We start from the raw sequence: 12,367 nt of genomic DNA, 5'->3' as shown, positions 1-12,367 counted from the left end.
CTTTCTATCTGTGCCTTCTCCTCCTCTTCTCCCTCTCTCTTGCCTACTGTCTTTCTTCAGAACTCACTTTTTTTCCTATGACTTATTTATCATTTCCTCATCCTGAAATACAGCCCACCTCCCAGACCTGCAGCTGCACACACAGATCTCCACTGCTTTCCCAGTTAGCTTTTGGGAGCTGCTGTTTCACACAGCAACAAGTTACTCTTGCGTAGTAGGAGGCAGCTGCTGTATTGCAGCTTTGGAAACCCCAAAGGAGCTGCTGCCTTGCATGGAAACAGCCCATGGGCTGTGGTTTAGCATCTGCAGGGGGGTTATAGGCCTTCCTGCAGCTAGGTTTGTGCCTGGCACGGGGGTAAGTTGGTGGCTCGTCTCCACATGAGCCAGAGGAAGACCCTGATGTACGCTGAGGCAGGCTACGACTTGATGGCATAGGGCCAGCAGCTCCCTGCCTGCGGCGCTGGAGTCTTGGGCAGAGGTAAAATACCACTTGGCAGATTTTTATTGCCTTTGAAAAAGGTGTTGGCTCCTGGCTCTGTCGAAGTTACACCCCCACTTCTCTGCCAGAGAAGGATCTGTATGTATACCGGCTGGATGCAGTACTGTATACGAGTGTTGCACAGAGCCAGATTTGCCCTGGTTTCTCTCCCAAGTGCTGAGTTGTGATGGGTTCCACAGGGAGTTTCAAGCAGTGGGAATACGCTGCAAAAAAAAGGGGTCCTAATCTACTCAACCAGTGCCTTTATGCAAATGTTTATTGCTTAAAAGGGAAATACGATCAGTGTGCATGATGCAGATGCAGACTATGAGGTTTTCCAGTAAACAAAGAATTCTGATGGTAGTTTACACGGCTCCCATTGCAGAGAAGATCTCCTCTGTGGCAGCGCTAATGGCAATCAATAAATCAATATGGCTAAGCCACCAATAACTTAATTAAAAAAAAAAGAGACTATTTTAATTACATTACCCAGCTCATTAGGAAAATATATGTAATAAAATAAGGACAGTCCACGTCATCATTCTGACAGACCTAAAGCTGAAGTTCATGGAGGGTTTGCTATTCTCCTGTCCCTGAGCTGAGCTGGCCATTACTCTCTGCAGCAGCAGTGGCATCCTGTAGAATTCACCCTACGTGTGTTTGCTGGAGGGAGATTTCCCCATGACATCAGTTGCTTGGGTTTTCTCTCCTTCCTTTCTGAGCCAAGGGCATGAAGCCCAGTCTTTGCAGCGAGCAGAGGCAGTGCCAGCCTGCAGAGGGAAAGGCCAGCCTCAGCACCACATCCCAAACTCTCCAGACAAGAGAGTTTTGCCAGCTCTCAGTGTTTCCTGGGCAACTTGTTTCACTACCAAGCCCCTGGTGGAAAAAATGACAGGGCACTGTAAATATTACTGTTTAAAAGGATCCAGCAGGCCAATGATCATAGCCTTGTGATAAATATGAAAAGCTGTTTATTGTAAATCATGCCCTGGAGGGTGCAATTTGGGAAGCCCTGCAGCAGAGGAGCCCAGCATGCCTTCCAGACACTGTTCAGGCTACTCCAGCCCTTCCCTGCTCTGTGACGGCCCACGCGCAGACCTCCGGGCCATTCTTCTGCAGTGCAAAGCACACGCAGGAGAAAAGACCTGATTGCCCATTGTTTCGCTGTAGCTTGCTGATGCATCGAGAGGAGCCTATGTTCTTTCAGAAAACAAAAAGCTCTCAGGAGAGGAAACAGCTATGCAAGCACTGAGTACTGAGGGACAAAATCTTTCAAAAGCATGAAAGTCCTGCTGGGCTCTGTCTCTCAGAGCTGTAGGCTTGTGAAAACTGCCTTGTCTTGCCTGTACAACTGGGCCCAGGTTCCCTCCCGTGGCTGCAAGCTACCACAGCAGCAATCGGCACCTCTCCAGGGAAGCTCTGCAAAGCATGCAAGGGGCAGGCATGCAGTACTAAAACAGCTTTTTTTGGTACAGGTGCCAGAATAATTCTTATATCCCACCCCTTGCCAGCTAATGCCAAGGTACTCCAAGAGAGCATATCTAATTGCTGTACAGTGTAATTGGACAGGCATTTGGAGCCCTTCTGACAGTACACAGATCTTAGATGCTCCTCTTAACCAGGACAAGACATATTCTTGAGTGCACTGTCATTAAAGTGAGGGGGCAGGGGGGCGATTCTTATTTGTGTCATGCAGGGTAAAAAACACGGTAGAGGACAGTAGTGGAGGACAATGCAGTCCCTTTTCACTGAGCCAGTGGCATATAAATCCCTCCAAGTCTTTGTAGGCTCTACCACTCTGGTCATCCCAGACACGTAACAGTGGATGGCTCGACACCAGTGCCTGTACCACCACTGGTGCTCATGGTTGCCATGGTGTTAGGGCACAAGTAGGCCAAGTGCTAAGTGGAAATATTTATGAGATGAGTAGCTGGCTCATAACTCATGGATGATATGCTACCTGCTTTTTTGGAAGGGTTGCTGCGCAGCTAAACATGGCTACTCAAATGCTCACTGGTTTGTGCGTTTGCTGCGTTTGTTCAGTTGCAGAGCTCTCCAGACCAGGCAGGAAGTCAGCACAATGCCTCGAGATATGTTATCTGCTGTAAATGTGGCAGGAAGTCATTAAAGATTTCCTCAGCTATTCCCTGGGAAAAGACTAACTCCAGGCTCTGGCAAAGTTAGAGGGCTATTGCTGCCAGGGCTGAGAATCAAAAGAAAAATCGTTCTAATAAGCAGATGTGCTGGCAACTTCAGTAGGAAGTCCTCTGTGCCAGGCTGCTCCAGTGCCCACTGGGTTGGGGAGGTGATGGATGACAAGATTTAGGGGACATGTGCCAAGGGGCTGTTTGTAGCTCACTCCCTCTGGCCAGGCTTGTTTGAGCCTTCCTAAGGCTCTAGGGAGCTAAGAGAGATACCTATGCAGACTGGTCTGAGTGCTTTGTCTCTAAAGCTTTGTAAATCCCTATTGTTGAAATTAAATGGCACTTTGTTTTAAGAAAGTTATTTGGTTGCTGTATGAACTTCGAGCCATAGCTCTGGGAGGGGAGATTCGCAGAAGCCAAACTCGTTTGGACCAACTGGGAAAAGAGAATTTCCTGCTGACAGGAGGCAACCGGAGACCTGGGGCAAGAGTGTGAGCAGTGAGGGACCTCACAGCAGGCAGGTCAAGGCAAGGACATCTAGCACATATAGGGCTTCATTCAAAAAGAACTGAGAGGGGGTCGGGGCATGATTTAGTTATGATACCAGGAATTTGTTTGACTAGTCTCACTTGACCTATGGGATAATTCTTACTTTTGTTATTCCAGATATGTCTGCCTTGAAAAGCATTCATGTTTTACCAGCAATACTTTTCTACCTTTTTTTTTTTTTCTCCTAAATCCCATCAACCAGGCTTTGGTCAAGACCCAAAGTCTGTCTCAGCCAAAAAAACAGTCTTGGGGAACTACTGCAGAAATCTCACTGATGGACTCTGTGTCTACAGATGCAAAACAAAAAAAAAGTAACTATACAAATGCTGTGAGATTATCTAAATGGTGAAAAACTTAGTGTTCAACCTTGATTCTAAAAAAAAAAAAGTAAAATCTAGACAACCTAACCTGTAAAATCAGGTAGTCTGATATGTCTAGCAACCACCAGTGTGCATCTGGCTCAAAATCTAATTCTGAGCTCAGGAAAGAGCAGGTGCAGAAATGAGTAGTTTGAAGCTTTCACTGGACTTAATCAAGACATGTAGGAGGACTTTTCCGCTAGTTGCTTTTATGTGCTATTTCAGCTTAGGATGTTTGCTTCTTAAATGCTGAGTCTTGCTTACAAAGCTGCAAAAGATAATGCATCTTTTTTTAGCTCATCGGATCATCAGCTAGTTATTCTGTAGCAAGCATATTATGTGTGTTAGAAATAACATAAGTAATATCAAAAGTAAGTTGGGTTTGTCTCTCTTTTTAAAATTATCACTTACAATCAGAATATTTTTTATTTCCTCATGGTGAACAGAATTATAGTAATGGCTATAAGCATGCTGGGAATTTTTTTCTACTTACTTTGAATTGTTAGCCTCTAAGCTAGTGTAAGCTAGTCTGCCCCAGCTGGACAATGTTTTGGGACAAGTGAAAACCATGAAACCTATTTTGTTCCATATGTATGGTTATACCACTGTAGCATACTGCATAAAAATCAGCTTTGGTCATAAAGATGCCCATTTAAATGGACTAGAGAGCTGTTCTTACGTAAAACACACAGTATGTGCCTCACACATGTGTCTTTATGCTCCCACAGGAGAGAAAGAAAATATATCTGAAAAAAAAATGTGTATTTCTCCAGCAGGATTTCAAGGGGGAGAGCCTGTCTGCCCAGACTAGAGGGAAGTACCCTCCAGGTGCCACGCGCACAGACGTATTCCCCTGGATTAGTGACACTCTTATTTAGTCTTGCTCTTGCTGAGAAGACTTCCCCACAACACTTCAACAATGAATTTCCTCCGAAGGCGTCTCTCAGACAGTAGTTTTGTGGCTAATTTGCCCAATGGCTACATGATGGACCTGCAGCGCCCCGACAACTCCACTAGCTCTCCAGCTTCTCCTGCCATGGAGAGAAAGCATCTGCAGCCACCACAGCCATCCCACTCTTCCTCTCCTGGCACCAGCATCTTCAGCTCCATCTCCAGCGCCATGAAGCAAACCACACAAGCAGCCGCAGGACTAATCGATCACTCAGCCAGCCCCTCACCACCTGTGGCCCAGAAGCCCAAGATCCTCTTGGTGATTGATGATGCACACACAGACTGGTAAGTTACCACAGTCCTATGTGCTGCCTTCATCTCCACCAAGTTTGGGGAAGGAGAGGGATCAGGAGGCACAAGGTGTCTTTAGGGGGATACACAGACACTTTCACATCTAGGTCACTAGCTCTGGCCCCAGACTGGTTTCTGTTCAGTGATCCATGTAAATGGCAGAGTAGGTTTAATCTTGCTGGAAAAATATTTTGATTGACAAGCTCCTTGACGGCCTTATATGTATATGAACATACATAGAGCATTTGTGGCTCAGCAGACTTAGCTGAGCTGTCATATCTGGCAATGGTCCTAAGAAATTGTGACTGAAGGTGTGTTAATGACATGCTTCAGGAGCTCTTGGAGAGGCATGGTCTACTGTCTGTTTTGGCTCTGTAAATGAAAAGGGACTCTTCTCTCCAGTTCTTTTTCTCTTGAGCTTTTCCCAGTATGCAAATTTATACACAAATTAATGAAAAATAACCCAAGCCTTATATCACTAGTAATAATGACTTCAGCTCATGAGTTGAGCATGAGCCCTTCAACTGCAAATCATACTGGCTATTGGCAAAAGACTCTGGGGCTCAGATAAGCCTCAAGTTTGTCTTGTTTGAACAGCTCTCTGTTTAGAAACAGAAGTTTGGAAGTTTGTTTGTTGTGAGATTTGACAGCGGAGGACCCTTTCCAAAAGCCTTGTAGCATAGCTGAAGTTTTCCAAAATATAGAAGTGGCCTACTGTTTGCAGCATGCTCCGTTTCAAAGTCAGCTGATCTAGAAAGCTTTAGGCAAGCTGATGGAGAGACCTATTTCAGCGAAAGGCCATAGCATGTGCTGAGGAGACGCTGCGTTTAATCTGTCAGCTTGTGTCAACACAGCTGTGAGAAATTGTCACTGGCCCTCTGAGTTCAGCGAAATGGAAAGGGTAGCACAGGCAAGGGGAACATACAGAAGATCTGTCAAAGCGAAAGTAAGGTGGGTTACTAGGTCATGGCTAAGGGAGATAATTTTATTTTCGTCCCACGCTGCTCTTCAATAAAGTGGTCATCTTTGGTCATCTCTGCTTTCCCAGGAGACTGGGAACAAGATGGGACCTGCCTCCTGGGGGTATCCTCACAAGGCAAGAGTGCTGCTCTGCTCCCTTCCCTTAGTACCAAGGGGTGGTGACAGTGTACAGGTAGGTCAGGCTGCTTCAGCCAGCTTGAAGTATGCAAGGGAAAAGTGCAATTTTTCTCAAAGGAAAAACAACTTTTTAACTGAGTGGGAAAGTCCCTAGTAAGATAGTCCAGCGCATCAAATGTTTAAACAGCCTGGTGTCTTTTATCAGAGTAGCAGCATCTTAGGCAAGATTGCTCAGTCAGCCACACCAGTGCGGCACTGATGATTCCCCTGGCTGAACCTTGTTGTCTCTGTCCTGGGTGCACCAGTAAGTCTTACAGCAAACTGGTGCTCACTGACCTCTGTCTCTGCTTAGCTTTTCTGTAGTTCCTTGAAGATGCTGCCAGGTGGCAGTCCCTTAACACAGCATCCTCCTGCTGGGAATGGGAGTGCACAGCTCTAGCATCTGGGGCTTAGCCAGCGTTGCTTAGACCAAACACTGTAATCAGAGAGGAAAGCACTAGCTCAAAGGCCAATCTAGTTTTCCCTTGAGATTAATGGTGGCTGAAGGGAGTCTGGGCAGGGGCAAGGACAAGGAGGGGTTGGAGTCTGTTGCAGCACTTCCATGTTTTAAGATACATACTGCCTTGAAATCCTTGCCTTTATATGTCCCAGCTGCTGTTCTGTCATGCAGACTTCATGGTCTGTGAACTGAGTTTGCCCAAGCAGAAGCAGCTGGGAGATATAAAGACAAGGTATGGCTTCTCGTGCTGTCTTCACTCCTCAACTTGTGTGTAAGCACTCGGCGCATCCTGCTGTCTTGGCTATCCCTCTCCTGTCTGTAACTCAGCAGTTTTTACATATGATGGGGGACCCTTTTCACTTCTCCCAGCTCTCTGCCTCCATCCAAAGGCTTGAAAATATTAAGCAATACTGTTTGCAAAGGCTCCCTGCTTTCACTCTGTGTCTAAGATTCTGAGGGCACCAAACAAAATCAATGTTCACTTTCACAACAGTATCATGACACATGTATGACACAAAACCCAAGGAAATAACGTTACTAACCCTTGTCTACCACAGATTCCCATGGCTCTGTGTAGCATGGACAAAAACACATGCTTAGGCTAGAAACAATTACAACCTAAAGATGACATGTGGTCCTTTCTGAGAAAGTGTACCTGTGCAACCACTCCAGTGGGCCAGGACTGCTACTTGCAGTTGATTCGCAGGTCTCCAAACCTCACTGGGCCTTTGACAGCAACACTGGAAAAGAACAGTGGCTCCATGGATGTTAATTCTGGGTGAGGTACTTCTGAGTATTGCTGGTTGCCTTTTTGGTCTCAGCCAGCATGTTATGTGAGCTCAGGCTGATCAGTGTGAGATCAATGGCAGCGGTGTTTGCCTTCTGAGAGCTCAGCTAAAAAAGCTGATTATCTGGGGATTCTGGCTGTCCCCCCTGCTTCAACTACAGAAACAGTCCCAGACTTTGGAGTGTGAACAATAATCAAGTGTTACTTCTGTGCGCTTGATTTTAGCTTTGGAAGAAGCATCGCATTTACGATGCATTTCACCTCTGCCCACGACGGTTCTTGCTGCTTCTGAAACTTCTGTATTTTGCTTTTAAGAAAGGGCCCTTTCCTTCTTTTTTTGAAATAGTTAACTTGGCTATAAAAAAATGCCCAAGAAATAACTACTGAAGAGCTACCTTTGTTTTAAGAGGAGGACTTCCACAATTCTTCCTATCCCATAACAAGTTACATAGAGTTTACAACAAGGAGTAACTTGTTTACAGACAGGAAGAGTGAGAGACAGTGCAATCTGCCATTTGATTTCTCTTTTGTAAATGAAAACACTTTCTCATAATTGGAAACTGTAGCAATATTGCCAAGTCAAACATGAATTTATCATCACTGTTTGTATTAAAGCAGAGACAAAGAGCCATAATTATGGATTAAGACTAGGTGTTGCACAAGCACAGGACAAAAAGATCTTGCAACCTAAATAGGAGAGTGCGTACTGAATGCACTTTAAAAATAGAAAGGATTGCTATTTGTCACTTTAAGGAGCTACTTGGACTGCTGATAGTACACTATAGCTTTCGGCTTCTGTCAGAGATCTGGAGAAAGTGAAGAGCACCCGTGGGAACCCGTGGCCCATCTTCCTCTGTAAAATGCTTACCACTCCTGACATACAGTATGCTCTGGTTTATTCCGAAGACAAAATACCATGAAAATACTGTGAGCCCTACAGAACATAATCAGCTGCTTTCTGCATTAGCAGCAGTAAAAGAAAGATACATTCTATTAAAAGCAAAGGAACTGACCCAGCTTTCTGTTAAACTAGCAGTATTTGACAAATTTTCCATCTTTCTCCAAGACCCTGCTCCAGCACATTGCACAGAAAGCATACGGTTAATCTGCCACATACAGGATGTGCACAAGAGGAAAACACTATCTCTACAGCTCCTTCATTCTCTTGGCTTTGACCAGCAGCCCGCAGAAGTGAATATATCAGTGCATCCGCATGTTAGAGAAAAGCTCTGTCTCTCTTCTGTCATTAGTGTCATTAGTGCCCATCAGCTGGGCAGCCTCCACGTGGAGAACGAGGCAGGTCCTTGTGGGCCAGGCAAGCAGCCACTTCCAAAAATTAATCCACAACACACCTGCAGCAGCTGCCAGAAAATGGAAGTTCAGACACGCATATATACACACACATGCACGTGCACACACACATACGGGCATGCATGCAAACACGCAGCGAAAGGGAGCGGGACCACAGGACAAGGAATGGCAGAACTCCATGTAACAGCAGAGCAGCTGGCTCCAGCACCCTGACCTCATCCAGGAGGAAAACATCCCACCACTGGCAGTTTCCTTGCCCAAAGCACTATTAAGTCAAATCATCCTCTTGCTGTACTGAATTTCTCAGCAGGTCAAACAGGATTTAGAACCGTGAATTGTTAACCCCCATCATCTGCAAAAGCACTCGGCTTTCTAGCCTAATGCTTCAGGTTTAAACCACTTATTTGAGAAGTGATCATGCATAGCTAAGGTTCCCATTAATACCACATGCTAAAAACATTGCTTTTTGGACCAGACAGAACAACAAAACCCTTACATAGTTGCATTTGCTGAATATCTCATATCACTTTTCAGAGTCATTGGTGTGTTTTGCCCAAATTCCAGGCCCTTTCAAGTGCTATCAGTGTTATATGCTGTCTTGCACAAAATGCATGTGCCCCAGGCACTGCAGTTCTACACACAAAGGCTGTGCCATGTTTCACAGAAAAAAGCCCCCATGGATATTTTAAGAGAGAGAAAACTGCACTGCTGTTTTCCCACTTTATAGCTAAAGCTGTGTGAACATAGTGGCTCCAACAGTCTTGGAAGTGAAGGAAGAGAAAAAATATGATTAGTACTGAATGAAATCCTCCTTAAAGCATGCAAATAGTTCTTTGTATAATAATAATGTCATAATTTAGGTCTAATTATGGACTGACCTGACAGGATTACCATGTCTCACTGCAGGAAAGAAATTATCAACCCTTTTTTATTAAAATAAAGCAATTTTTACTTCTGATAGTACATGACAATATTGAGCCTTAAAGATGTATTTGTCAAAAAATGTCTCTGGTCAAATAATAAGTCTAATACTGAATTTTACTAATTTGGGGTTTTCTAAGCCCTACTTTTTTGCAAAGAATTGCTTTTCAAAAATATTCTGCAAATGTCACAAGTCATTTCATACTTTCAGCAGGCTGAAGATGGTTTACTAGGGTTCAAATTCAGAGGGATATTTCTGTACCTAGCTCAGTGAAATATAATGGGAAGAGACTGACTAGCTTTTGGATTTGAACTTTATTATCCAGAGTGGATACTTCAAATTTGACCTCAGGAATTTGCAGGTTAAAATGCAGAGTTTTGTCTGTATTTTCGGATAAGAAGACCAAAACCATCTAACATGGTGGTAACTGTCAATAAATAATTATGAATTAGCTTTTGTTATACAGAGATTACATTCTTAGGTTTCAGAAATTCTATGTGATTATGAAGCTTTAATTTGGAGAACTTACAAGTGAAATTTATGTTTTCACAAATCTATCATAAAAACATAAATTTTTGTTATTTGACTATGTCTACCCAGGACTGAATATTTCTGTGACTTGGGGACAAAGTTCCATTCTGGAGAAAAGGGAGGCACATTTGTGTTAAGCGGAGTGCATGTGTATATAAAACAAAAAGGTGCTTGGAAGCAGCAAGAAGGTTTTGAGAATTAGCCATATTCCCTAACATACAGGAATAGGGGTAAAAAGGGGGTAAGGCTGTCAGAGGTATTCAGTAAATTGCGTTTATCACATAGCTCTTCAATCTGTTTTATGTATATCACCATCATGTCTGTCTGTATTTTTGTCCTGTATATGTAAAGCAACTTGGGATCTAGTCCTGAATGAAAGGTGATACAGAAATGTAAAGGATTAGTATCATTACAAAAATAGACACAAGGAATATGGAAAACATTCCCCACCAGGTTATAAATATGCTAATGCAAGTCAAATCTGGGACCTTAATTACTTTAGCAGAGTTCCTATAAATGCATAGAATTTAACCTCAGAATGTCCTGCCTAGTTCTGTACATATTAAAAAAAAATCCTCAGATGTATTTCTCAAGGTTTGAGCCAGATTACTTTTGTATGAAAGCCAACAGCCTTGCCTCAGTGTTGGTTCAAGTTAGCCTGGTTCCCTTGCCCCTAAAGTTCAGAGAGGTTAGAAGTGGGCTTCCATTCAGAAGAGTAACTGGATTAAATATTGCACAGTCCTCAACAAAATGATACCTCTTGCAAACAGCTCCAGGCCATACCATCTAGATTTAGCAACATGGAAATGTTCCAGCAGTGTACTATTTTGAATAATACACAAAATAAAATTGCAGCCTCATGTTGTACCGTAGCTCTGAAGCTGACTTAAAGAACACGCTCGAGCTCTTTGTGACAAGGACGGATGTGACTGCACATCAGCCCTTGAGAGAGCAGATGGGGGGCCTGGGGGGGGGGGTGGAAATCAGACCTACAGCAAAGTGTCCTTCCTATCCTGACAACTCAGGGAAACACAAAAAGCAATGCCCCAAAGCAATAGCATTTCACTAACTAGTGCTTCTTCTCTTGAGGAATCACTTTGAATATCCCTGTTTCTTTAGCAGGAGGTGGTGCAGGAAGGAGAACAGCCTCTGAGATGCCTGGAGGCAGGTATTATATGGGACTCTGTAGTTCTTTCAACAGAAACAGCAGCCTGAATGGTTGTGCATCTGCAATTATTAAACTGCTAGTGCTTTGCCAAACCAGGTCTCCCCTGAAAACAGACCTTCAGTTCCATTCATCAATCTTTAGCCCTAAAAGAAAGGGAGGACTCACAAAAGAAGTTTTTAAAAACCCTTCTCCCTTCCCGCCCCAAAGCTTCCCATTTTGTGTGCATTCAGCCCAAGAAAATCCTTCCAGCTCTGTAAGATGGGACCTAGGACCCTCATAAAGGACTTCACCACAAGTATTTCCTTTATCCAAAAAAAAATACCACCATCACAGACCAAATACAAGCCACTTCAGGAGAGGAGACAGAGACATTTCTTTTGTTGGTGTGATCCTGTAACTAATAATGCCTCAGGGGTAGTTTTACAGTAATCAGAGCAGGTTTGGTCTTGTGGTTGCTACGAGAAGGGAACAAGGGAGATCTGTTCCCATGGACTCGCCATCTGGCCTCAGACACTGAGGACATATCTGCAACACATCTGAGCTGGTTCTGGATTAGGTAGCCCCAGCAAGCAAGGTGGTGATAACACCATGATCAAGTTAATCTAGCCCTGGGGAGAAACAGGGCTGAGCAGAAATATACCACATCCCAGGGCTGGAGCTGATATTTTTGTGGTGTTCATGGTGAAGAGTATTTGGAGCTACGTTTTGTACTGATCCAAACCATAGATTTACTTCTTGATGCCTCTCTCCTCTCTCTGTAAAATTGGCGATACCATTTCCTCCTTTTTGCTGTTGTGTCTGGCCCACCTAATCTGTGGTTTGGACCTTGTTTTCTGAGATGCCAAAATGAATGCCTTCTATCAAGTGTTTATGTACCATCTTTAGTATCCTGGTTTCCTCTAGGGTTTCCTGAGTAGTCCTACAGAATAAATATTAACTACCAGCCAGTCTGTCCCTCTGGGCCATAACAGGTATGGACAAAAACCCCAGTAGCCTGCAGATCCCAGCATTTGTGGAGTAACTTTCTTTCCCTTAGACCCTGAGCAGTCAGGACTTGACCATCTCAAAAGTCCTTACTATTTGTAGCTGGGAATTGCTAAACTGGAGAGAAGGGGTGAAGGGTTTGATGGCCAGCCCGTGAAAGGGAAAAACCTTCCTTGTTTTCACCCCGAAGAAAGAAGGGCACAAATGCATCTCTTCTCCCTCCTCCCCTCCCCACTGCCTTTATAGCGCGCTGGGGGCCGGGGGGGGGGGGGGGTCAGGGCATTCCAGAGGCTGC

At 44.3% G+C, this 12,367-nt stretch overlaps 1 protein-coding gene across 1 annotated transcript in view; it reads left to right on the top strand.

The window, feature by feature from the left end:
• Window positions 1-4,449: 4,449 nt before the first annotated feature.
• Window positions 4,450-12,367, top strand: part of SYN3 (synapsin III) — a gene marked incomplete at its 3' end in the record, with an annotated part of 150,809 nt that continues 142,891 nt past the window's right edge. Inside the window, exon 1 of the mRNA XM_026074587.1 lies at window positions 4,450-4,766. Within this exon, the coding sequence (XP_025930372.1) occupies window positions 4,450-4,766 (317 nt within the window). The remainder of the gene's footprint in view (window positions 4,767-12,367) is intronic.

Source organism: Apteryx rowi, unplaced genomic scaffold, assembly GCF_003343035.1.
Source record: "Apteryx rowi isolate R43461 unplaced genomic scaffold, aptRow1 scaffold_390, whole genome shotgun sequence".
Lineage (NCBI taxonomy): Eukaryota > Metazoa > Chordata > Aves > Apterygiformes > Apterygidae > Apteryx > Apteryx rowi.
This window is presented reverse-complemented; position numbering and strand designations above follow the sequence as displayed.